General features: G+C 33.8%; 1 protein-coding gene across 1 annotated transcript in view; it reads left to right on the top strand.

Annotated features, from left to right (window-relative positions):
- The window catches only part of LOC149532555 (uncharacterized), a 71,318-nt gene extending 45,063 nt beyond the window's left edge, over positions 1-26,255 (top strand). The window contains exon 2 of the mRNA XM_089805733.1: positions 24,399-26,255. Coding sequence (XP_089661859.1) covers positions 24,399-25,403 — 1,005 coding nt within the window. The 3' untranslated portion in view covers positions 25,404-26,255. The remainder of the gene's footprint in view (positions 1-24,398) is intronic.
- Positions 26,256-26,922: the final 667 nt, after the last annotated feature.

Genomic DNA, 26,922 nt, shown 5'->3' with positions numbered 1-26,922 from the left:
TTCAAGGATGTTCTTCATGTTCCTAACCTTAGCACCAACCTTCTCTCCATCTATCAGATAACTCACTATGGATGTGGCAACAAAGTAGAGTTCCTCCCTGATATAGTTGTGGTGAAAAATCTCCAAGATGATTCTATGGTGGTGGTTGGAAAGGCTAATCATGAGACAAGACTTTATTCTTTCTCACATTTTGTGCCTAAGTCTACTTCACTTGCCTTGTTGATTCATTCAAATACACAAAGTAAACTATGGCATGAGAGATTTGGACATCTCAATTATTGCTACCTTCAACAACTCAGTAGCAAGGATATGGTCATTGGTCTACCTCAAGTCAAGTATTCAGAGGGTGTATGTCTAGGTTGTGAAGTAGGCAAGCATCTCGAAGAGAAATATGACAAGGGGAAGTCTTGAAAGGAAACTATTGTTCTTGAATTGGTTTATAGTGATGTAGTTGGCCCATTTCCAGTACCATCTTTTGGTAAGGCCTACTATGTTCTAACCTTTATTGATGACTTTTCACAGTACAATTGTGTCCTTTTTCTTGCTTATAAGAGTGAAGTATTTGATAACTTCATCACCTTCAAAGCTCAAGTTGAGAAAAAATTAGGGAAAGCCATCAAGATCCTACAAATAGATAATGACAAGGAATATGTCAACTCCAAGCTTATAGACTTTTGCACACATTAGGGTATTGATCTTTAACATTTAGTTGCATACACACTGTAGTGGAATGATGTAGCTGAAAGAAAGAATAGAACCCTTAACGAAATGACCACTTGTATGCTTCAACATAAGTCTCTAGATCAAGTGTTTTGGGCAGAAGCCATGTGTTGTGCCAACTACATCCAAAATAGAAGTCCGCATAAGGCCTTAGATGAAATAACACCTTTTGAGGGGTGGTGTGGCAAAAAACCAAGTGTACAACACGATAGCTCCACAAAAGTGAAAGGCATTAGAACCACAAAGCAAACCATGTATATTTGTTGGATATCCTGACCATCTCAAGACATACAAACTGGTGGATCCAGAGATGCATGAAATCTTTTATGAGAGGAGTGTTCAATTTGAAGAAACTTGTCCAACTTTGGCTTCTTCAACTCCTCCTTCTTCCTCCTTTGTGGACAGTGATCATAGTGATGATAGTGACTCAGAAGATGAGATTCCTTCAACTTTGATTTGTAGGACACCAACTTCACAAGGTCAACAAATAGTTGAGGACATTCCTTCTTCTTCCACTAAACCTTGTTGGGCATAACAAACCCTTGATGTAGTAGGTTCATTGGTGGGAAATCCTTCAGACACTCAGAGGACAAGGTCACAACACAAGTCATTTCCACATGCATATATAGCCATTGCTTCAAATCCGCAGTCATTTAAGGAAGCATCAAGGATTCCAGAATGGGACAAGGCTATGAAGGAAGAATATAGCTCCTTGATGAAAAACAACACTTGGGACTTAATTCCCCTTCCTAAGGGAAGAAAAGTAGTTCGATGTAAGTGGATCTATCAAACCAAAATGTAACAGATGGAAGTGTGGATAAACATAAGGCTAGACTAGTTGCCAAAGGTTTCTCACAGGGTCCAGGTATTAACTATACAAAGACTTTTGCACCAATCGCCAAGATGAACTCCATTCACCTAAAACTAGCCATTGTTGCAGCTCCTAGTTGGGTTTTACACCAGATGGATGTAAAGAGTGCCTTTTTGAATGGTGATTTTCACGAGGAGATTTATATGGAGTAGCCACAGGGGTTCGTATAGGATTCTACTATGGTTGCAAATTAAAGAACGCTATTTATGGTCTTAAGCAGGATCCTTGGGCTTGGTATGCCAAAATGGATTCCTTTCTACTCTCAGCAAGATTCACCAGGTGTCATTCTGATTTGAATGTCTACAATCTTTAGAAGGATAACTCACACTTAATACTAGTGCTTTATGTAGATGACTTGATCATTATAGAGAGCACTTCATCCATCATTGCCAATGTTAAGACCTCTCTATAGGATAGATTTTCTATGATAGACTTGGGTTTGCTACACTACTTCCTTGGCATTCAAATCACATAGTCTTCAATAGGGATCACACTTTCTCAACCCAAGTATGCTCTTGACTTGCTTTCTCGGTTTCACATGAGTAATTGCAAGCCTGCTCCTACTCCCTTTCTATCAGGTGTCAAGTCAAAGACTCAGTGTACCACTCCACTTATTGATGCTACATTATACAGATAATTAGTTGGGAGCCTTATCTACTTGACACATCCATGCCCTGATATAGCTTTTATAGTTGGCATGGTTTCACGCTTCATGCAAGAACCACATGAGCGTCATTGGAAGGCCGCCAAATGCATTTTGCACTACATAAAGTGTACACATACACATGGGATACATTATGTAATATTTACAATGTAGACACCTAAAAATCCTTTAGAAAATAAAGTATTTTTATTTTCTGAAAAATTCTCTTATGACATCATCATTTATTAATTAATTAATTATTTAATTTATTTATTTATTTTTATGCCATTAAATTCCTTTGTCTTAATTAAACATATTTAATTAAGGAATCCCTCCCAAAAATGTTTAAATCTTATTTAAACATTATTTCCTTATTTATTAATTATTTAATTAATAAATTGACCAAAAATCCCAAAATAAATAATTTATTTATTTTTTGCTCAAAACTTGGCCAATTTCCTTAAGACCTCTAACTTCTTCCAAAATCTTCTAATCCTTCTTTAATTTCGATTAAAGGCTAATCCCATCATTCTCTACCCCTAATCCCAACTAAAAATATTTAATTAAGATTAAATATTAATCCTCATGTTTATTAAAAATATTTTAATAAATATCTCCTCAACCCAAACCCTTGAAATAAATAAAACTTTATTTATTTCCTAAAAACCTTATTTATCCTCATCCTAGGAAGTTCTAGACTCTTCTAAAAAGTCTTCATCCTCATCCAAAGCCTAGACTCTTCTAGAAGATGTCAATCCTTGTCTTTGACCCTAATCCTGATCCCCCCCCTAACCTTGTCACATTCCCTAAAAATGGGTTAAGACTTGCTAACCCAAGCCAAAGCCAACAAATATCTCCTCCTTCACCCACCCTCATTAAATGCCATCCACTTGCCCATCTCTAACAAGCCTAATCTAATCTTAACCCAAGCCTAATCCAAGCCTTAATCATTTGCACATTCCTAAGTCAAGCTTAAGACTTTCTTAATCCAACCCAAGTCAAAATATCTCAACTCTCTCACAAATATCCCAACCATAAAACTTTATGAAGCCCACAAAGTCATAAATGACTCTTACAAGCCCATTCATTGCTCTTACAAGCCATTATGAGGGTCTTTATGAGCTTTGAGCCTCTTTTGTTGACCCCTCAACCCCCCTTGCTTTAACCAATGACCCTATGACATGTGTCACTCCCTAATTGGTTGTGAGGAAGCACAATCCATGTGCTCTCCTCTCATTCAATCTAAACCTTCCATAAGCTTTCTCCCATCCTTGCATCATAGCCCTTGATCCCTCAAGCCCTTTTCTTATTTAAGGAATCCTCTCCCAAGCCATTTTAAAACAATCTAGAAAGTAAAGCCATAATGCCATTTTGAGAAGCCATTTTTTACATCAAATCCATTCACCAAAATCTATCAAAAATCCTCCATTGAAGCCCATTTGAGCATTCGAGCATAAATACATAATCAAGCCATCTTAGCTATTAGACACACCTCTACATCAAGTGATCATCCTCATTGAGAGAGCCTATCCATGGCTCATATTCTCATTTGAGGACTTCACTTTGTCTCTCATGAAGTTATGTTAAATTAGTATGCAAATGCTTTTTAATTGTTTTAATTTAGTGTTTCTAACATACTAAAGTAGCATATACCTACAGGACTTCAATTGGTTGGATACACAGACTCAAACTATGCAGGGTACCTAAATTGTCACAAGTCTACTTCAAGTTACATATTTCACCTTGGTTTCAACCCTATTTGTTGGTAGAGTAAGAAGAAAAACAATATTTATCTTTCTTCAACTCAGGTTGAGTATTAAGGAGCTGCCAATGCAGTTAGAAAGGCTCTTTGGTTATAGCACATCCTAAAGGGGTTTGGATTTGATCTCCCTAAATCTACGGTCATTCATTGTGACAATCAGAGTGCTATTGAGATCTCTAAGCATCTAGTTTAGCATTAGTGGACCAAGCACATTGAGGTTCATATGCACTACATTAGAGAGCTTATACATGAGTAGATCATTGCACTACAATATCGTCCTACAACATAGTAGATCACTGATATCTTCACCAAACCCTTCACAAGGTCAAGTATATTCATTTGTGAGATCTCGTGGGGGTGTGTGATGTTGCAGAAAGGGGAGTCCCTTGATTTCTCTCTTCTCTTTCTTCTAGGAGGGATCTTTTCCTCATATGAGGTCTTCTTCTCTCTCATCTTCTTTATTGTACTTATCTCTCTTTTTGGAGGAGGGTTTTTCCCATGAGGTTTTCCCTCTTTCTCCATGTTATGAGAGATTGCATTGCATCATTGTATGGAGAGCATTACTTTTGTACCTTGGTACCTAACATGGCCTCGTAGATGGGATTAATTATACATTTGTGAGCTTAAGTGCATTTCCCTAAGTTTCACTTAAGGAGGGGTGTTGGTGTAAATATATATTTACTATTTACACTTTACTTAAGTTTACTTAGGTTAATGCCTTATTTTATTATTTATCTTGTGAGACAATTAGGAGTTTCTATACCTTTATGAGTTTTCATGTTGACAACATAGAAGTATGCAACTATAATTCAACACATGGTGTCTACAACACTAGAGTTTGCATCATTCACTAATTTTATCATGTAGACAACACAGTTATTCGTACTCCTAATTCAGCACATGGTGTCTACAACATAAATTTGTGTGATAAACCTTTGTAGGCTTATCCTCTCATCATCACACTTATTTCTGTGCATAATGGAGGATAACCCATATCTAGTGGACATGTACTTGGTTGTATGACTTATCTTGATGTTGATTCCTAGGCATTTTAGATGCATCTCAGAGGCCTTTATATATAGGCACTCCTAGTGTACTTGTACATTGAATTGAATACTATATAGTTATTCTGATCATACTCTAGTTAGTTTGTGATTGTGTTTGAGTTCCTTGGTCTTAGGTGAATTTTTCCTTAAGGAAAATTCTTAGAAGACCATTTCTTTTTTACTTATTATCCTAGTGGAAAACACATTAGGCTAAAAGTTTTTCAATTAGGCCTAGAGAATCTATTTGCCATGTAATGGATAAGAGTCAAAACAATCTTCATGGGCTTTTCTTTCAACTGACATTCTCTCCTTTTTATCCATCCACAAGAAGCCCTTTGGAATTTTTAATAAGATTCAAATGCATGCATATGTGAAAATATCTCCAATTTCTCTTGTGCATTCGGTGATACCATTAGGCCAATCATTGTTTTCAATAGATTATAGGCACACATGTGGACGAAAAACATTGACAAACCTCCTTTTCCTCCACTATGTATATAATCCAAAATGTCATTTGATTAAAGTTTGATAACTTGTGCATACTGAGATTTAATTATATTGCTTTCTTTAAAACATATTCAACCCCGCGATATCATATCAGTTTTCAGAGGTCAGTTGAGCCCCTAAAGTGAGTCCAGCTAAAATGATTTTTCATTTGAAACAATTGACACTTCAAAGTGATCTATCCAGCACAAAAACACTGATTAGATTCAAGACCAATCACTATTTGATCACTTCAAACTCATTTTTCAACCTTTTGCAAACTACAACTTTCATGTCAAGATCCCTCTAAATTGTCTTTAAAAACAAACAACCAAGCCCTGAAACCTTACATTCATGTTCTCTGGTATATAGTCTTTAAGTCTGCAAAATATCACTTCATGACAATCCTTTATTCAAAATTTATTAACTATCAAAAATGCACTTTTCAAATTGCCTGCAATCAAACATGTTAGAAAACAATAAAACCTGTTTGGATTTGGCTTTGAAAATAGGTCAAATGATCACTTGAGGGCTTGAAAACTAGGGCAGTAGTTTACTATCATGTGGAGAGTATAAATCTATATTTTGGTCTCATGATGAATAACTGGGCTAATTTGGAAAGCAATCAAAGTTGGGTACTTGGATTTGCAAAATTGGGAACACTGTCAAAAAAATTATTTTCACAAATAGAATGGACCTGAGAAAGTGTGGAAATGGAGTGGTCAAGACTTGAAAACTGGCACACATGAAGTATTTTCAAAGTAGAACATGGTGGTAAAATTTATTTTTCTCAAACTATCACAATTTCAGAACTATGACATCCTAAATAGGGCTACCGATCAATATGCACCTTTAGACAACAGTAAAACTTTATAAATTACATTTGGAATTTTGTTTGGAAACTAGTCAAATAGATTCATCATAGGATCGCAATTGTAACATAGCATTTTTTTGACCCCTATAATGTAACACAAAAATAAATTTCTCAATAGGATCAACTGGGTCAAAGTTATAACTAGTCAAACAAGGCTTCCCATAATTCTGAGAAATATGCATCAACATGAAAACACTAAAAAACCAACTTTGAGTGATTCAAAACCTGGTCAAAACATATAAAAATGTCTTGAAATCTGAAACATGCCTATTAAACACTCCCAAAGAGGCTAGTCATGAAACTTAACTGGGTGCAAGATATTCAATTACAAACTAGGCTTTATGTCACTGCTTGGCACAGGCAAAAATGTAGATTTGAACAATGCTCAAAATGGAACTTCACAGAATGAGTCAAAATGACAACTTATTATCATAGGATGCATGCATACACTGAATGCAAGGTGTTAGAAATATGAAACATGTCATAGGCTTTAAAATGACGGTCGAGTACATATGAATGAAAAGCTATTATAGGGGCTTGATTTGACTCAATTTTTAGAATGATACTCAAAATTAGGGCTTCAATTTTGAGTCCTAACAAAATGAACACAATAGAAAAGGAAATTTATATTATCTAAAATGATAAGTTTTTACATGCATTAAAATAAAAATAGACCCAACCACATGTCCTATGGGCTACAATATTATTAGACTATGGAGAAAAACCATTCTCATAGTACCTTCTCCCAAACTCCACCAAAAATGTCCTTTACACCTCAAGGATAGTCCTTAAATAGTATGTTTTAGGTTTAGGGTTAGGAATACAATTTATATTGTGACATTTGGCAGTTGACACCAAAATAAAGCTTCTAGAATTTAAATTAGAAATTAGTACAAAAATAGAAGGTTCCTGAGAAAGTAATCCAATTTCTGGGAGGCATGACCTTTTATCCAAGACTCTAGTTGACAAACCACTTACATTTTTGGAAAGCTCTTTGAATGCTCTATTAATGTCAACTTGAAGGTTGTTTATTAACTATTTACCAACGAACACTATTCTAGACTATGTAGAATGCAAATCTAGTGTGTGGTTGATATGGGAGACTTGTAGATATCTCAATATGATGCATGTAAAATTTCATCTACTACACATAAGTATGGAGAAAGTTATGGTTTATTAAGTGTCAAAAAAAATTCAAGTTGAATAGTTTATGAAAAAATATTGAATGATTTGATTGGTTAATGAAATTTGTAATGATCCAAATGTTTTTATTCAATATTTACGATCTATACTCTATCATGTGATCATTTATATAGTTATGCATGATTTTGTCTATAGGAAGGCATATTTTGTATCAACTAATGTATGTTCATGAGAAAAAACAAGAACACTAAGAATAGCATAAGTTTGATCTTCAACCTGTAGGATCTAGCCCAACTTTGATAGATCTTTTATGGTGTAAAGTTAAGTAATTATCTGGAAATAATATGACACTAAAGGATTATGTTGAATTTATCATACATTGTGATGGAATATATTGAAGTTATGCATGCTCATTAAAAAAGTGTAAGGTAGGATACTCTTTGTTGAGTTGATGTGTGGTCAAATTAGTGATCATGTGTATCTAGTAAAGGACATATTAGGGTTTACCAACATATTTGTATGTCCTAAGGTGAAATTCAAGTGTAATATATATTGGTTAAGGTAGTGGGCACCATGGAGATTGGAATTTCCATTTAGATGATAGAATGTTGCAGTTACAAGTGTGATGATCGTTAATGGTGTGTGTGGTCTAGCTGGTAGATGAATCCCTATAATCATGGGAAGATTTTGAGATGGATTAAACATGTGCAAACAACTAAGAAGTGTTATTCCTTGATTACTTACTTGGTTGGATCCTAATAGGTTCTCAAATGTAAATCCCTTAACTGGGTCACTCTTAATAGGGTGAGTAGGATCCTAACAAGTACGAAGATTAATTCCCTTAACTAGTTGTTTCATTTTCTTGAGTTAGTAATCATCTAATGAGGTTACTCCTCATAGGGTGACTCTCCTAACAATGCTAGAGGAAGACCTCTTAACTAAGTGACTCCTAATAGGGTATATTCTTAACATGATATTATTGTGAGCTCCTAATAGAGCTAAGCCTTTAATTGAGCATATTTTAGAAGAGTGTAAAATATTTGTGCGTACTAATTCTCACCATAGTTTCTCTCCTTGACCAAGGGCTTCCATGTGAAAAATATTGGTATCTTTTTGTTACTTGTGTGGATGTTTTGTTAGCTATCTTATTGATAGTTTCATATTACATTGTGTGGATGTGGTGAATGATTAAATGGTTAATATCTACTTTTGTGGATATGTATTTGATAAGTTTCTGAAAGTTTTAAATCTAATAGATTATTCATTCACCACACCAATCAAAAGACAAGGAAAAAATCCTACATACACCTCAGTTGTCACACATGTCATAGTTAGCACACCAAAATGGCAAGTTTGAGTGTTTAAATACATGTTGAGATAATTCCAAACAAGCTCAACTTTTGATTTTGGATTTCCAACTAGGTCAACTAAGGTGACAATTTTTTTGTTGCAAGATTTAGAAACCCATATATGGACCATCAAAGTAAGGGTGCACATGTTTTGGCTCCTCTCCCCTAGGTAGTAGTGATTTTTTTATTGGTAATATTTTAATTTTGGTTGGAGCTATGAACCAATGACACCACAAATCTAGGGGACCTTATCCTCGAATCCAACACCCAAGACCTATAAGCGCAAAAGCCTAGCAAGGACACCAAACCTGAGGGGCATAACCAGTAGACTCCCAGTGTGGGTCTGACACAAGGTCTACGAACACTCCTAGCCTAGTGATGATCTTGAGAACTAAACACCATTGTTTCCATCTCTATCTCCATCAACAAGAACACCGCTCAAATTGAACACCACAATCTACATCTCCATTATCCACTAGTATTAACAATGTCCTTATCTCCACACACACAAAAATTGAGGTGGTCCCAACTAGAATTAACAATATTTTTGGGCCAAACGGGAATTTGAACCTTGGTTGCACCATTAACAATACAACCATAACACCACTACACCACAAGGTGATCCCCATGTAGCAGTGAAACTCGAAACATTAGAGATCTTTAGGAATAGTCTATATCAATTTTGTCTTAAAATCATATAGAATAATGTATAGAATATAAGATATATTACTTATCTAAAAGAATTTGAAACTTACTTTGTTTATTAATATTTTTATAAAAAATTAAATGATAATTAAAATGTTATTATAATACATTTGATTATTAATTATCTATCTTTGTTTTTAACAAAAGGAAAACAACCCATATATATTATATAAAATAGAGATAATTACAATAGAAGAGATGGCAAAGAAGCCATTAGTTTAGCATTTAAATGCATTAAAATTTATCCAATTCCAACACATTTGAAACGTCATGAGAGAGAGAGAGAGAGAGAGAGAGAGTGAGTGATCTTTGAAGAGGCCGAAGCGAAGGTTAATTATTATTATTTGTCATGATTAATTATTTCAATTATTAGTTAAGCTTGTGTATACTTGAACCCAAGACCTCCCAATTAAGAGGCTCACAATTTACAGTTGTGTTGTAGGCTCTTGCCTTATATAATTAACCATCTTATTAAAATATATTATAATATAAATTTTATTTAGAAGTTTTCTTTCACTTCTATTTTTAAATATTATTGCACAATCATTTTTAGTATTAAAAAAATTTGCATAATAATTTTAATATTAAAATAAAATTAATTAAGTTTAAAATTAATTTAATTGTTAAAATCAATTAATTTATTAAAATTAGTTTACAGTCTTATATATATAATTTACCATCTTCAAATTTTATCTTGTTAAAAAAAAATATTTTTAATTTTTTTAATCAATAAATGGCTGAAGCTTTGTATTATATTGAATAAATTTAATTTAATTTACAAATTTCTCTATTCAAGCGGGCAATGGTAGAAAAGAATGAAGCAAGAAAACCTCTAGTCTTGCCTGGGACCGAAGTCCTATATTATACAGTTTCAAAGGGGCATACCCCAGTTTATATGAAGCTTCATACATGTTAATACAAAATTTGATGAAGCAAGTAATAACATATAGATATCATTTGAAAAAGAGACATAAAAATGGACAGAGGCAAGGTTCCGAACAAAATTTAAAAAGGATCCTGCCATGAAGAATTAATCCATTTGCGATTTGCATGACAAAATACAACTATCTTCCAATATGGGATTAGTACCAATTCAATGTGATCATAAAAATGGGAGGAGTAAAGAGACCAATCAATATACTAAGAGACACTTCATACAATAAGAATCCTAAATTGTACCAATAGAGTTAATCAAAAGATTTTATAATATGCTTTATGTGAATCTTTATCTAGAATCTCATCCCGTTACCTAATCAATTTACATTTTATACTTAGCATGGATTAGATATCTAGGTCCTTATCTAGTACAAATGAAAAGATTCATCAAAATCATATTAACTAAATTCAATAATCTTAGATGTTCATTAATTCTTCTTATTCTTATCGTATACTTATGAGTTTAAGAGGAGAATAATTAAACAACCTCTCCCTTATTACCTAGGAGATTGCAAACCTAAAAATATCATCTACCAGGTTAAGGATCCTATTCCACCTCTTCTATTTGACAACCCCTTTGAATGTCATTGTCCTCACTTCCAAAGTGTGAAAGAGGGCAATAGAAAACTCCATACTCATAGAGAAACAATAGGGTTAGATAAGAAAGAAGAACTGTAAAAACATTTAGTATTCTGAGCCTTAAATAACAGATGAAGACTCACAGTTTTTAAGCATTGATTTTGGTCTACTCATATATGTGTGGAACTATTGAGATACACTAAAAGAGATTATACTTAATGTTTCATGATTATTTTTCAGATGTCTTATAAATGTAAGTAGATTTTCTTGCTAAGAATGTTTGTCTAATAATTACTTCTAATAAAGGTGTGTCATATTTCTACTAGATTTTCCTTTGCTCTAATCTTAGTATTCTACTTAACTTAATTTTGTTTTGCTAGATTTCTTCTCCCTCCACTCCTTTATTTACCAATTTATCAGCTTCTAAATTCCCTTCATGATAAATATGTTGTATTCTAATCTCCTCACATTGATCTATAAGATTAAGTATGTTGGAAATATTCAGGATAAGGTAGCTTACTGAGAGGGGAGGGGTAAATCAGTAACTTATAAAACTTTTATCCTATTCAGCATTTTAACCATTCACCATTCATTCATCTAAACTACTACATAACTAAAGAAACAAACATTCATTGCACATGTACACAATGATTTGGTGACCCAGAAACCTTCCAAATAGAAAGTAAAACTGGGGTGGGGATGATACCCACAAAACTTCAATACTACAGTATAAAGTTGGCATGTTATGGCTTACAATGATCACTTCTGGTGATCTGCCCTGTTAGGAGCAAATAAGACTGCTAGATCCACCCTGTTAGAAGATTTACAAACATACAGTAAAGTATGCACTCTGTTAGGAGATTTACAAAAAGACTGTTAGGTCCACCCGGTTAAAGGATTTATGAACTGATTCACCTGTTAGGATGAAGCCATGGATTTTCTTACAACTATTTGTTGATAAGATCCTTGTTGCATTGATCACATGATGTGATAGGTATAACTTTTTTGCTCCTATGTTGATCTTGCTATATTCCCTTTTATTTTGTTGCTGATTCGCTTTCACTTTTCTCAAAATATATCAATACCTTCTTCATATGTGAATATTACTCTTATTTCTACACATCATACCATACTACAAATGATATCATACATTTCATATATACCATTCCAATATTTACAACTACAAGGTCGGCTAAAACATAAGTGAACAAAACATTACTGAGTCGGCCAAATAGTAGAAAACTCAGGTTCCTCAAGTTGACTTGGTGACCTTCTAATACTCGGCATCTACTATATTACTCGGCATTCTCATGCACTCGGTAGAAGTACAGGCTCAATTCATACTAGCCACACAATACTGCTTGGGACTCGGTAACCATTGGTGACTCGGTAGATATAGTGTCACTCGGTAAAAACTAACTTCTTCATTTACCTTGTTGTCCTCGATGAACACTGAGTCCTTCATTTACCTTCCTGTGCTCAGTGAACACTGAGTTCTTTATTTACCTTCCTTTTCTTGGTGAACACTGAGTTCTTCATTTACCTTGGTTTGCTCGGTGAACATTGAGTTCTTCATTTACCTTGCTTTGCTCGATGAACACTGAGTTCTTCATTTACCTTGGTTTGCTCAATGAACACTGAGTTCTTCATTTACCTTGGTTTTCTCAGTGAACACTAAGTTCTTCATTTACCTTGCTTTGCTTGGTGAACATTAAGTTCTTCATTTACCTTGATTTGCTCGGTGAACATTGAGTTCTTCATTTACCTTCCTTTGCTTAGTGAACACTGAGTTCTTCATTTACCTTGCTTTGCTCGGTGAAAACTGAGTTCTTCATTTACCTTGCTTTGCTCGGTGAACACTGAGTTCTTCATTTACCTTGCTTTGCTCGGTGAACACTGCTGAATTGCCCATTTACTCGGTAACCTTTGGAATGCTCAGTGAGAACTGTTTACTTGCTAAACTTATAAGGTAACCACTAAATGCTTGGTATATACTGTAGACTAAGTGATGAGCTCAGTAAGCATTCAGAACTGAATAAGTGTTTGCACTAATGACAAATATATCATAATTCCAACAATCTCCCCCTTTGGCATTAGTGACAAAAACACTTATGAGCAAAAGCTTATGTGCAAAATTTGACATCTTGATTTACATATATCTCCCCCATACAATATGCACATAGTATTTACAAATATCTTTATCTTTACACATGGCTTCCTTATTTACATATGTCTCTATCTCTTATTTTGGTACTCTATCTCCCCCTTTTTGACAATAATGCCAAAGTAAACAATATGTATTTATATAGAAACACCAAAATGAGAGATAAACTCAGAATGTACCTTGAGATAAAGAGCCAAAGTCTTATCCCAATTTTCTTGCAAAATTTTGCAGGTGGAGAGTGCTATTTGAACTTCAGCTAAAAGTTCAATCACATGATTTGTAACTGAGAAATTGTTGTCATGGATCAATGTTTTGGAGTAGGCAATGTGTTTCTGCATTGTGTCCATGATAGGAAGAATCATATTCTGAATGTCAATCAATGTAGATCTGATCCTTGCTTCCTCTCTCAACAATTTTGCCTTCTTTTCTAACAAAAATCTGATTTTGAGATGATGGGATGAACTTGAATTGGGGTCAAGTTGCAGCATTTGGGCACTGACCTTCATATCCTCATCAATTTTATTCAATTTTTATTTGATTTCCTTGGTGTACTCTGTAACATCACAAAGTTTGGCAAAAAGTGAAGTTACATTATTAAAAGAATTTTCAAGATTGACCAAAATTGTGAACAATTCTACCTGTTTTATTGCAATGTGCTCAAGCACCTTATTATCAAATTTTCTTTCAACCTTTTCAATCAATTTTTCTTGGCCAGAGGTGTCCTCATTGAATTTATTTACAGCCTCTTCTAACTGAATCAAAATGTGTTGAGTAGAATCTACTTCAACACCTATAGCTTCTGTAATTATATTCCTGGCATTCTCAATTGTTCTGTACTCCTTATCCCTTTCAGACCTTAATTGCTTTTGCGTAGCCTTCATCTCTATTAGTTGACTAGCATACCTCATTTCTTCAATGGTAGCACTTTGTTAGTCAATTTTTGGAATCACTATCTCTATGTCTAAGTCAATATCCTCGGGAATTTCTTTTCCAGTGAGCAGAAGTCTTAATGGTTGCTTTTGTTTGGCTTCTGTGATGACTAGTTTGACCTTGGGAATAGACACAATAGTGGAGATGGAAGGAGTAGCAGTGAAAACTGGGATACTTGAGGATTAGTGCCAATAGGAGTATTTACCAGATCAAAAATTGGAACATTTTCCAAAAATGATGGTACAGTCGGTAATGCAGTATCTGATCTAACTGGATTTGATGTAGATGCAGATAATGCAGACAAAATTGTAGAACAAGCTGGAATATTTATAATGGGAGGACTAACTGGTGCAAAAATTGGTGCTAATGTGGCTGACAAAATTGTGGAACTTACTGCTATACTGACTGAAGATGATGGAGCTGAGGAGGCTGGCTCGGTAGCTGAAGGAGAGGGCTGCAGCTCGGTAGATGAAGTGGTAGACACTTCCATTGATGATACCTAGAGCTATGATGAGGTAGGTGCAGATGATAAATCTGATGTGGATGTTATGATAAATCTGATGATGATGAGGTAGGCTTCTTTTTAGGTTTGGTAATTATTACCTTACCTTTCTTCTTCAGAGGTTCTTCTTCAGTTTCTTGTTCTTCTTCTTCTTCATCATCTCCTTCATCCTCACCTTTTCCTTCTATTAGCTTAAGAGGGCCAGATGCAGTTTTCAATTTTTCTATCTTCCTCTTACCTTTGCTTATGGCTTGTGGTAGCTTGATTTCAAGCTCAATTCTGGCCTTTGCTTCATCATAGGTTCCAAAAATTTGTTGCCTTGGGTCTATTGGCTCGTTTTCCATTGCTTCTATGATGTCTCTGGATTCATCAATATTTACCTCATAGGGAAGAGGTTTTACCCATGCAACTCGGGATCTGACTGCTTGGATGTACACCATTATCACAGTCAACCATGAAGCATACATCATTTTTGTAATCTTCAACTAACTTTGGTGGAATCTGGAACCTGTTATTCATTCTCTCCTTGAAATCTTCAAAATAGTTGTCCATGATGCTATCAAAATTTTCACCCATCTCTGCTACAAACTCATTTATTTGATACAAAATTGGAATGTCTTTTCTCCATACGACAGTTCCTTTAGATGGAAAGAATTTTTGAATGTAAAAAAATAAACAAATCAACAGAGAACTGAATTTACAAGAGTTATTCTTGGAAGTCCTTATACTATACATATTTTTATTCAATTGTTTCAGCAATACCTCACGGACAGATCAAGTTTAAGGTTTTTCTTTACAACCTTGAGGGCTAAATCCACAGCTTCACAAGGTACACTGTTCAATCTACTAGAACTGTATAATTTGTATGCAATTACATGAATGTCGAATCTTAGTTTGAGATCAGATATATTGTTTACCTTTAAACCTCTACTGTCCCATTCGGCTAGGGTTTTCCTTTGTAACTCCTCCCAACTTAGGGTTTTGGTGGTTTTGGCTTTGCTGAGGATAGGGAGACTCGTGATTTTGTGAATCATTTTCTTAGTGATTAGCACTGGCTGCTCTAACCATAATTTTCCATTATGTACCCGACTCAAGATATACCTAATCCATTTGGTTTGGAAGTTTCTAGGCATATGCGAGATATGAGTCAATCCTTTGGTTTCAAGATGTTTGAATTCAGGTTTCAAAGAGCCATCTACACTCATTTCACCTAGGGCACTGTCCATTTCTAGGTTTTCAATTTCTTGAATAGAACATTTGAAATGAGTACGAATATCATTGATAAGAAGTACCTTAGGGGTTATTTGTGATTGAGCTCCAGTTGGGTCGAGTGATTCTGCAACGGCCGGAACAATCTTGAAATTGGGCGCTTTCCATTTTGTACCCTTTACTAACATCTCTAAACCTCTTTTTGCCTTGCTGCTGCTAGTGCTTGTGGATGCCATAGTTGCTCGGTAAATAAAAAAAAATCTTGAACAAATTCTCCACTTGAAATTCGCTTGGAATCGCTTGGGATTTGCTTTGAATTCACTGGAAATCTTTTAGCTCTAAGTATTCTTAAGTCATGGTGAAAAATAAAATCGAATTCTGCCCTTTTGATGAAAATGTTGTCATTAATGCTCGGTACGAAGGTAGATGAGATGACATAGTGCTTGCCAGTTTGTCATCACTCTACTCGGTAAAGCTTTGCAACTCGATGATCAAACAAAATCTTTGATACTCCCGACCTAGCTCGGTAAAGTCTTTAACCAACCTTGCTCGGTAAATGCAACACGGTGAATGATAACTTTCCTTTGGTTCTTGAACCTAAAATACTGATTTGATCATTTGCACTCTTTCACTCTGGAACTGCTTGAGATATGGCTTGATGATGCAATTCTTGATTCTTCTTGCATCTAATTGGAAATGGTGGAGTCACCCATTTCTTGAGTGACATAACCATCATTTGAATTGGCTTGCTTGGTAGATTTAGGAATCCATTGTTGTCTCATTTGCTTCCGAATGTTATCAGCTTTAGCTTTCTTTTCATCTTCAATTCTTTCAGTATTCATGCAATTCTTGGCTATATGACCAAGTTATGTACATGTATAACATCTTACTGTTGTGTCTCTTTTCCTCAAGTGATGCCTTGAATAGTCTTTGCCAACATGTCCATATTCTCCACGATAATGACATCTGCACCAAGTATTGTAGTCCCATCCAAAGATTTCTTTGACAAGTTGTTCAACTAGATTGAATGATTTGGATCTACATTGGAATGCCTTGTGACCATGTTTCTTGCATTTGTGACATTTGCCTTCAAATTTTGGTTTTTCTTTGCATTCATTAGCTTTGTGACCATGTTGATTGCAGTTGAAGCATTTGCCATTGAATTTTCTTTTTCCATTACTCCAACATTTGTTTGATGTATGACCTATCTTGCCACAGTGATTGCAAGTGGGTCTTTGATTCCCTTGGGCACCTTGTTTGGAGGATTCACCTTCTTCCTTGTATCCAAGACCGGCTTTACCTTTTTGTCTATGAAGATTCTGCTCATGTTGTTGATTCAATTGGTTGATGTCTGTTTGAGATTTCATCATTCTTTCATTGAATTGCCTTTCAGTGATCAAGTCATTTTCCAAGCTTTCATTGATTTGTCTCTCAGATCTCAGATCACTTTGTAAACTTGCATTGATTTGTCTTTCAGTGATTAAATCATTTCTTAAACTTTCATTCTCAGATGTTAGATTCATAACTTCATCATTTGCATTAGATAGTTGACCTACAAGATTTTCATGTTGAAGGAACTGATTATTTCTTACCTCTAGGTCTTCATTTGCCTTGTTTCTCTGTTCCAAAACTTGACATAGCCTGATGGATTGGATTTCTTGTTCTCTTTTAAGCTTCCTTACTTCTTCCTACAGAGAGCCATTTTTAGCTAGGAGTTCCTTGATTGCTTCATTAGCTTCATTTGAACTGCTTGATGGTAAAAGGTCTTCAATCTTTTCTTCAACATACTGATGATCATTCATTTGTCTTGCAAGTTCCTTCCTTCTTTTTAGAGATTGAGAAAGATGCTCCTTTGCTTCTTTGAGTTGAGCCATGGCCATTTCCAGATCTAGCTTTTCATTTTCAATGGATTTGTCAAGTCTAAATATCTTCATTGTCCTTGATCTTTGCTCAAGCTGTCAAACTTTATCTTGAGAACCACAAAGCTCTGATACCAATTGTTGGAAATATTCAGGATAAGGTAGGTTACTGAGAGGGGAGGGGTGAATCAGTAACTTATAAAACTTTTATCCCATTCAACATTTTAACCATTCACCATTCATTCATCTAAACTACTGCATAACTGAAGAAACAAACATTCATTGCACATGTACATAAAGGTTTGGTGACCCAGAAACCTTCCAAATAGAAAGTAAAACTAGGGTGGGGATGATACCCACAAAACTTCAATACTGCAGTATAAAGTTGGCCTGTTAAGGCTTACAATGATCACTTCTGGTGATCTGCCGTGTTAGGAGCAAGTAGGACTGCTAGATCCACCCTGTTAGAGGATTTACAAACATACAGTAAAGTATGCACTCTGTTAGGAGATTTACAAAAAGACTGTTAGGTCCGCCCGGTTAAAGGATTTATGAATTGATTCACCTGTTAGGATGAAGTAGTGGATCTAATTACAACTTTTTGCTGATAATATCCTTGTTGCATTGATCACCTGATGTGATAGGTATAACTTTTCTGCTCCTATGCTGACCTTGCTGTATTCCCTTTTATTCTGCTGCTGATTCGCTTTCACTTTTCTCAAAATATATCAATACCTTCTTCATATGCGAATATTACTCTTATTTCTACACATATACCATACTAAAAATGATATCATACATTTCATATATACCATTCCAATATTTACAACTACAAGGTTGGCTAAAACATAAGTGAACAAAACATTACTGAGTCGGCCAAATAGTAGAAAACTTGGGTTCCTCAAGCTGACTTGGTGAGCTTATGATACTCGACTTCTACTATATTACTCGGCATCGTCATGCACTCGGTAGAAGTAGAGGCTTGGTTCATACTAGCCACACAATACTGCTTGGGACTCGGTAACCATTGGTGACTCGATAGATATAGTGTCACTCGGTAAAAGCTAACTTCTTCGTTTACCTTGCTGTGCTCGGTGAACACTGAGTCCTTCATTTACCTTCCTGTGCTCGGTGAACACTGAATTCTTTGTTTACCTTCCTTTGCTCGATGAACACTGAGTTCTTCATTTACCTTGGTTTGCTTGGTGAACACTGAGTTCTTCATTTACCTTGCTTTGCTCAGTGAACACTGAGTTCTTCATTTACCTTGCTTTTCTCGGTGAACACTGAGTTCTTCATTTACCTTCCTTTGCTCGGTGAACACTGAGTTCTTCATTTACCTTGGTTTGCTCAGTTAACACTGAGTTCTTCATTTACCTTGCTTTGCTCGGTGAACACTGAGTTCTTCATTTACCTTCCTTTGCTTGGTGAACACTGAGTTCTTCATTTACCTTGGTTTGCTTGGTGAACACTAAGTTCTTCATTTACCTTGCTTTTCTCGGTGAACACTGAGTTCTTCATTTGCCTTGCTTTGCTCGGTGAACACTGCTAAACTACCCATTCACTCGGTAACCTCTGGAATGCTCGGTGAGAACTGTTTACCTGTTGAACTTATAAGATAACCACTAAATGCTTGTTATATACTGTAGACTAAGTGATGAGCTCGGTAAGCATTCAGAACTGAATAAGTGTTTGCACTAATGAAAAATATATCATAATTCCAACAAAGCACACTTTCTAGTTTAGCATTTAATATCCAATTCGATGTTTGTTGCTTTATAATTGCATTTAGGATAATTTGTGAATCACCTTCAATAATTAACTTTTTAATATTCTTTTTTATGCTTAATTTTAATCCTTCTTTTAATGCTTCCAATTCAACTATATTATTAGTTGCATTACCTAATGGTTTAGCTCGTTTTAATATCTAGTCTCCATTTTCAAATCAAACTATACAACCCAATCCTACTTTCCCAAGATTCGCTCTAGAAGCTCCATCAAAGTTTAATTTCTTCCATTCTATTGGAGGTGCTAAATACATTATAATATAAATTATATTTAGAAGTTTTCTTTCGCTTCTATTTTTAAATATTATTGCACAATCATTTTTAGTATTAAAATAATGTTTGTATAATAATTTTAATATTAAAAAAATTAAAAATTAAATATATATATATATAGACACACACACACACACACACACACACACAATAAAAATATTTAAGTTTAAAATTAATTTAATTGTTAAAATTAATTTATTTATTAAAATTAGTTTACAGTCTTTTATATATATATATATATATATATGTTGTATGTATGTATTTATGTATGTGTACATATATACATACAAATACATACACACATATATATGTATGTATATATATATATATATATACATAATACATACATACATACATACATATATATACACATACACACATATATATGCATACGTACACACATACATATATATACATATATACATACATATACACATACATATACATATAATTTGATCTTGTTAAAAAAAATATTTTAAATTTTTAACTATAGTTTGTATAACAAAATAAATATCATTTTCTCTCTCTTTTATATTAGTGTAGTATTGTATTAGAGGTGAATTATCACATCCTTAATTAAAATCATTCGTCAACTATGTATGTGTTGTAACATTATCTTCTTTATGAGATTAAAGCCATTTATGAGATTGTTCTTTACTTGGTGGAATTTCATTTTGTGCCTAAGCTTGACTATAGGTTCAATCTATGTGTCTGGTCCAAGACTTAGGAGGGTGTGATTAGTGTTGCGTAGGAAGTTGCAATGGGGGTTGACCTAGTCCATATTGAACCCTCAACAATTGAAGACAGTGCTAGAAAACCTCTCACTTGGTACATGTTATTTAAGAAGGGGGTCTGCCCCTTTTATGGAAGTGATGAATGACTATGACGAGAGTTGTTCGCTCCAGTTTGTGAATTCTTGGGATGTCAAGAAAGTAACAATGAATGGTATCACTTTTCAGGTGACGAAGGAAGTCATTGCTATGGCTACAAGCATTTCTATAACGGGTAGGAAATGGTAGAAAGTGACCAGAATCTTGGATGAAACAAGTTTGAACCGTTTCTTTCGAGAGGGAAAAGAACATGTTCACCACCGTGGTGGGTTTCTAAGGGAAAATCTTCTAGAGCCATGTAATGAGGTTTGTTTATTGTTGATGAAATATCTTACTCTTCAAGGGAGGTATGGGGTTTGTTATTTTTACCATTTCCCCCTCAACCATTTTAGGAACCATGATAACATTTCCATCCCTTTCTTTTTGTTGTACGAGTTAGTGGATATAGTTGCAGATGTGAAGGAAAAAATGAAGGGTGCTAACTTCACAATCTTGCACCAGGGTTTAATGTTTTGTCTCTACCATTTCCATTTGGCCTTGTTACCCAATAGAATTGTGGAGGTTCGTAATATCCCTTCTTTTCATGACCCCCCGACCCCTGCCCCCCCTCCCACATGTTCCTTTGAGAATCACTGGTCCTAGGGCCCCCACCCCCGAACCCTCTCCTAACATTTCCCTTGTTGACCCGAATAAGATTAAAATGGCCCCCTGTTGTCAATAGGGAAGAGGTTGAAAATTGAGAAAGGGATGGAGGTGGACTCAGATGATTTTGAGGAGGACGTTTGAGGAGGTAGAAGAAGGTTCGGGAGACTTGCAAAATTGAAGGCTAAGTGGAGATTAAGAACCATTGTCCCGCAAGATGATGATGAGTTAGATTTTGAAGATGTAGTTCCCTCCAAGCAAAGAATGAAGCAAAAGGCAATGAGATGTAGAGCGGAGGAGGACAAGGATGTGGAGATGGAGGTTTATATTTTAGATTCCTTGACTTGAGGCTTAGGGGATGAGGGTAAAAGGAGCAAGGAGGTGACTCATGTCTCTGTGTCTTCACGATGAATACAGTCGATCTTACTTTACATCATTTCCTAGATCTTACAAATGAACACATTATATATTCAAAACTATTAAGTAGAAGTTTGTTTGTTTTTTACATCACTTCTATACTCTTTGCACTTGTATAGAAAAGGTAAATTAATTCACCTTTAAAATTTTTTTTTAAAAGTTTATTTTTTGAGAAATTGTGAGTCTTTATTTCTAGAACTTTTATTATTATTTTTTAAAGAAATTAATAAATAAGTTTAAAATATAGGCAAAAGCCTACAACACAACAGTAACTTGCGAGCCTCTCATGAGGGAGGTCTTAGGTTCCAATCTACCTTCGCTTAACATATAATAATAATTAATTAATTCTAACAAATAATAATAATTGATCTAGGCTTTGGCCATTTACCGATCAAATAAATAAATAAATAAGTTTAAAATTAAAATATCAATTAATCTCTTTATTTTTTAAACTTATTTAAATTTAATAGATTTTTAATATTATTTGATTTAAATTTAAATTTTAGTTTGATTTTTAAAATTGATTTATATTTTAGTTTTTTAACAATTTTAATTTATTTTTTAAATTAATTTAGTTTTTCACTTTAAATATTTTTTTTTAAGCTTTTATAATTTACCTAATCAAGTAATAAAATATTTGTAAAAAATTATTTTTTTCTTGTTATTTTTATTTTTCATGACATTTTTATAACTAAAGATTTTTTAAAATATTATTTTATTTATATATGATAAATTAAATATAAATAAATAACATTTCATTATTTATTTAATTTTTAAAAATATTATTTTATTATTATTATTTTTCTATAATGTCTTATGACAAATGTTTTTGTAAGGGATAAAGATATATTGTAGGAGCCCCTTTTTAGGTCTCTAAGAGGTGAAAATGAGGTAGAGCTAAAAATAGCTCCATCATGTTGGAAAATAATTTTGCCACATGTCAAAAGTTTGTATATTTTATTTTCACAAAACTAAAAATTTAGAAACAAAATAAAAGATTTACTTCTTTAGAATATTTTATTAGTTACAAAGTCCTCAAATTTAAGAACCGAAACACTATAAAAATTGAGCGACCACAACTCTATTTTTAAGCAAGCCCTAGACAATCATAATACCCATCACTGATCCAAGTAGCATCCTCTCTTTTCCTTCAAAATACAAACTCCTTTTTAGACTTCTACAAGGTGAAAATAGGATAGAATTAGAAATTGCTCCATTATCTTAGAAAATAATTTTACTACACCTTAAAAATTTGTATGTTTTATTTTCACAAAACCCCAAAAAAATTGTATGTTTTATTTTCACAAAACCAAAAATTTAGAAACACAATTAAAGATTAATTTTTTTTTTTTTTTAACAAGGGGCGCAAGCGCCAAAGTTCCTGCCTTCATGATTTTATGGTTGATTGAGGTAGGTTTTGGTTAAAATGTAATGTATTTAGTTTAATAAAATAAAAAATAAATAGTAATGACAAATAGAATATTATAGTGGTAAGCTAAATTAAATTACAGAGTAAGTATATTATTAAATTATATAACTGCAATGATATATATTAATTAAAATAGTAAAAGAATATATAAATAAATATTATAGTATCATGGTAAATTAAAATTAGATGACATCGTAAAGAACATTTATGAGACCAAATATATTTATGAACTAATTATATATAAGATATAGATAAAATTATATAATTTTTTAAAAAAAGAGTTAAATTGATTAATTTTAATGATGAAATTGTTTGATATATCTTGTTTAAGCTATAAATTCATCTAATTGAAGAAGGTGGACAATATTCTTAAGCTTAAATCTAATGCACAAAAATAAATAAACATAAATTAATTTAAAAATAACATTTATGCTTTAAAAAAACTAAACACACTTATCATAAATAAAGTTGATAATATACAAAGCTAAACAATTTGAACTTTATTAAAATTGATACAAAATTAGTATTATGTATTTTAAAGTATAAATTAAAAATATCAATATAATAAAAATTATATATAAAAATAAAAAATAAAAAATAAATCTATTAAAAGCATTGGTTTAGATATGTCAAAATAAAAAAAACTAAATTCTAATTTAAACTTATATATAAATTAAAATTAAGATAAATATGAAATTAAGCTATATAAAAAATAATTTTTGGAAATTGACAATTTAAAAGAGTTAAAATGTCTATATTTGATTAAAATATCTATATTTAATAGCATTTTACAAATTACAAAAATAAACATCAATTAAAAGTGATTGTCTTTTTAAAAAAAGTGCATTCATGAGTTGTTACGAAAACGATTATTTTTTAATAAAATTTATCCACTTGTCATAAGAAAAGAAAAGATAAAGTTGCAATTAATGCTTGCATTAATAGAGCTGCTCGAAAAAATAGTTGTATTTTTGTTGAAGAAAATTAAATTTTTTCATTGCTTTTTTCTTTATGAGCCAATAAGATTTTCAAAAAATTGTATTTTTAAATTCTAAAAAATCATGCAAATTACAAAACTTTTTGCAAACATTATTATATGAATGAAATCTAAAATCTGATTGGTGCAGCTATTAATTCAGAAAACATAATTAGGGCAGGAACTAATAATAATAATTACAATACACTAGGAAAGCATAAGTTAGGGCAGGAACTAATAATAATAATTACAAGAGTCCTTAAATTTAGGAACTGAGACGGTATAAAAATTCAGCGAGCCCAGCCTCAGTAGTCACGAAAACCATCACTCGGTCCCTCGGCTTTATAGACAAAAGCCGAGCAAGGCGTGTTGAGGTGAAAATAATGGAGAGAGAATTTGATTGTGGAGCTGAAGGAGAGGCAGAGCAGGGGAATCTATCCAAGTTGCCTCGGCATATTATCAAATGTATTTTTGTGAAGCTTCCCTTGCAATCAATCTGCCGCGCTCGTGTTGTTTGCAAAGAATGGAATTCTGTTTTATCCTCGAGCAGTTTTATGTCCTCATTGCCCGAATACAATCCATGGCTGCTTTTCTGCGCAGAAGATTATTGTATGGCCTACTGCTTTTCCACTAAAAAATGGATGAAGATCTCTCTCTCTTTTCTACCAACTCCCATCATAAAGGACATTTCTGTTTTCAAGTATTCAAGTCCAGAGCTAGGGCTTGTTTTGCGAAAATCACCACATCTTCGTCTATTAACCCCAACATTTTATGGAGCAAAATCAGTATTATATGTTTGCAATCCACTTACAAACGGTTATGCAGAGATAGAGAGTGATGTGACTGGATGGGTAATTGGAATTGTACAGGGAGAAAGAGTTGGCGAACCCTATTTGGTAACCTATTTGGGATACCCTGATGACTTGAAAAACTTTTCCATTTGGGTTTATCATTATTTTCAAGATTCATGGAGGATAAAATCTAAGATTGCAGAGCAAAACGACTTCGAAATAAGGCCAGGTACAATGGTTGCGTTCAATGGTTTTCTTTTCTTTAGGGCACAATGGCCTGTAGTTATTGCGGGTTACAGTATTCGAGGTGATTTTATTAAGCCTGTGAGAGTAGCCGCATTTCCTCGCCACATAGTTGGAGATGATAATGCACATCAATTATTCATGCTTGCATATGGGTTGTCCATTATAGTGATAGCGATGACGGAGGATTCGTCAAAAGCCATGATTATCTTGGAGTTGTATCAGGATGACACAGATTAGCTGCTATGGAAGTGGAGAGAGTTTGCAACGATGTCATCAACGTTTCTCCCTCCCTACTTTCAGATACATGATGGGCTCTTTATTATTGTAGGAGATTATTTGTGTAATACCAGGCGAAAGGGTGAAAGTAGAGAAGGAGTAGCATATAATTTAAAGGAAGGGTTTTGGCAATGTCTTCCCGAATTTCCCGATTTTGAATGTTCTATGGTTTCCTCATTTCAACCTAAACCTAAGTTGAAAGGAGGGAAGTCAAGCCTCTGCACTAGTTTTTGTTAACTCTCTCTATTACACAAATTTATATGGCGAATGGATCAGACTGCCCTCGAAATGGTGGTAGACCCCAAACATGAGATCATCACAAGGCACTGTTTCTGCTGCATTTGGTTGTTGTCTACACCGCCTACTCTCAGCAATTGATTTTGTGGATTAGTTCACCGTCAATGTCACTACAATGAAAGGAGAAAACATTTACTCTTCTGGTAAACTGGCATATGGACTTCTCAAGCTGAATCTTCTATCAATTGTAGTTTTTGAAGCATTGTCAACCCATCTGTCGTTTGGAATTTTTCTTAGTTGTAGCTATTCTTATTAGTCAGTAGTAGTAGTAGTGTAAGGAAAGCAAGGAAGATTGTTTCAACTTTCAGGAATATTCTTATTACTGGTTTTTCTGCGTTCAACAGGAGCCTATGCTGTGCTGTACAATTTGTTTCTTGATGTAACTTCATTGGTCTAGATAATAGGCTCGTAACTTCATTGGTCTAGATAATAGGCTCAGATTCAAATCCAGGATCAACTCTACAGTGAACACTATTGAATTTTTATGATTAATGATGTTTAAAGTTTTGGAAATAATGAGAGTTTTACCCAGGAACTGTGCTTGGATTGATGAGCAGCTTAATTGCTAAGCTACACTCTATTGTTATGGATTTGAAACTAGGGTATGCTGTTACATTTGCTTGTTGTCATTGTTTGGATGCTTAAGTAGTCAATTTATCTATCCGTCTTATGCCATATTTTTCAGTAGTCTTAAAAACCAAGGAATGTTGTAAGGATTCTGGAATATTCTTGTTACTGATTTTGCTCTTTTTCATTGTTACAAGTGTTTATAAGAGTCCCTGCTTTGCCCTGTAAGCTATTTCTTGATGTAATTTCAATAGGAATTTCTAAGTTCTAACAGTAATCTACTTGTCGTCATTAATGGAAAATTTGCTGTAGACTAAGGAGTTGTTCTAGCATTAAACTACTTGTCACCATTAATGGAAATACTTTTTGTTTTCATGCTTCATACTATAATCACGCTCATTATCAACATCTTTGAATGTATTGGTAGGTTGAAACCTAAGTTATTTAAATTCTTGCTGGTTGGTGAATAGAGAAATTGTGGATAATTTCTTATCTATTACTTTTGTGGAAGAATAATATTTTATTCTGTAGACTGTGGAGACTTCTAGATCCAATAGTCAATGAAGAAAAGTTGCATTTGAGAGGAAATAAAAAAGACCTGACCTGATTTTGGCAA

Source organism: Cupressus sempervirens, chromosome 10 (assembly GCF_028749045.1).
Source record: "Cupressus sempervirens isolate cs-2001-9-10 chromosome 10, ASM2874904v1, whole genome shotgun sequence".
NCBI lineage: Eukaryota > Viridiplantae > Streptophyta > Pinopsida > Cupressales > Cupressaceae > Cupressus > Cupressus sempervirens.
This window is presented reverse-complemented; position numbering and strand designations above follow the sequence as displayed.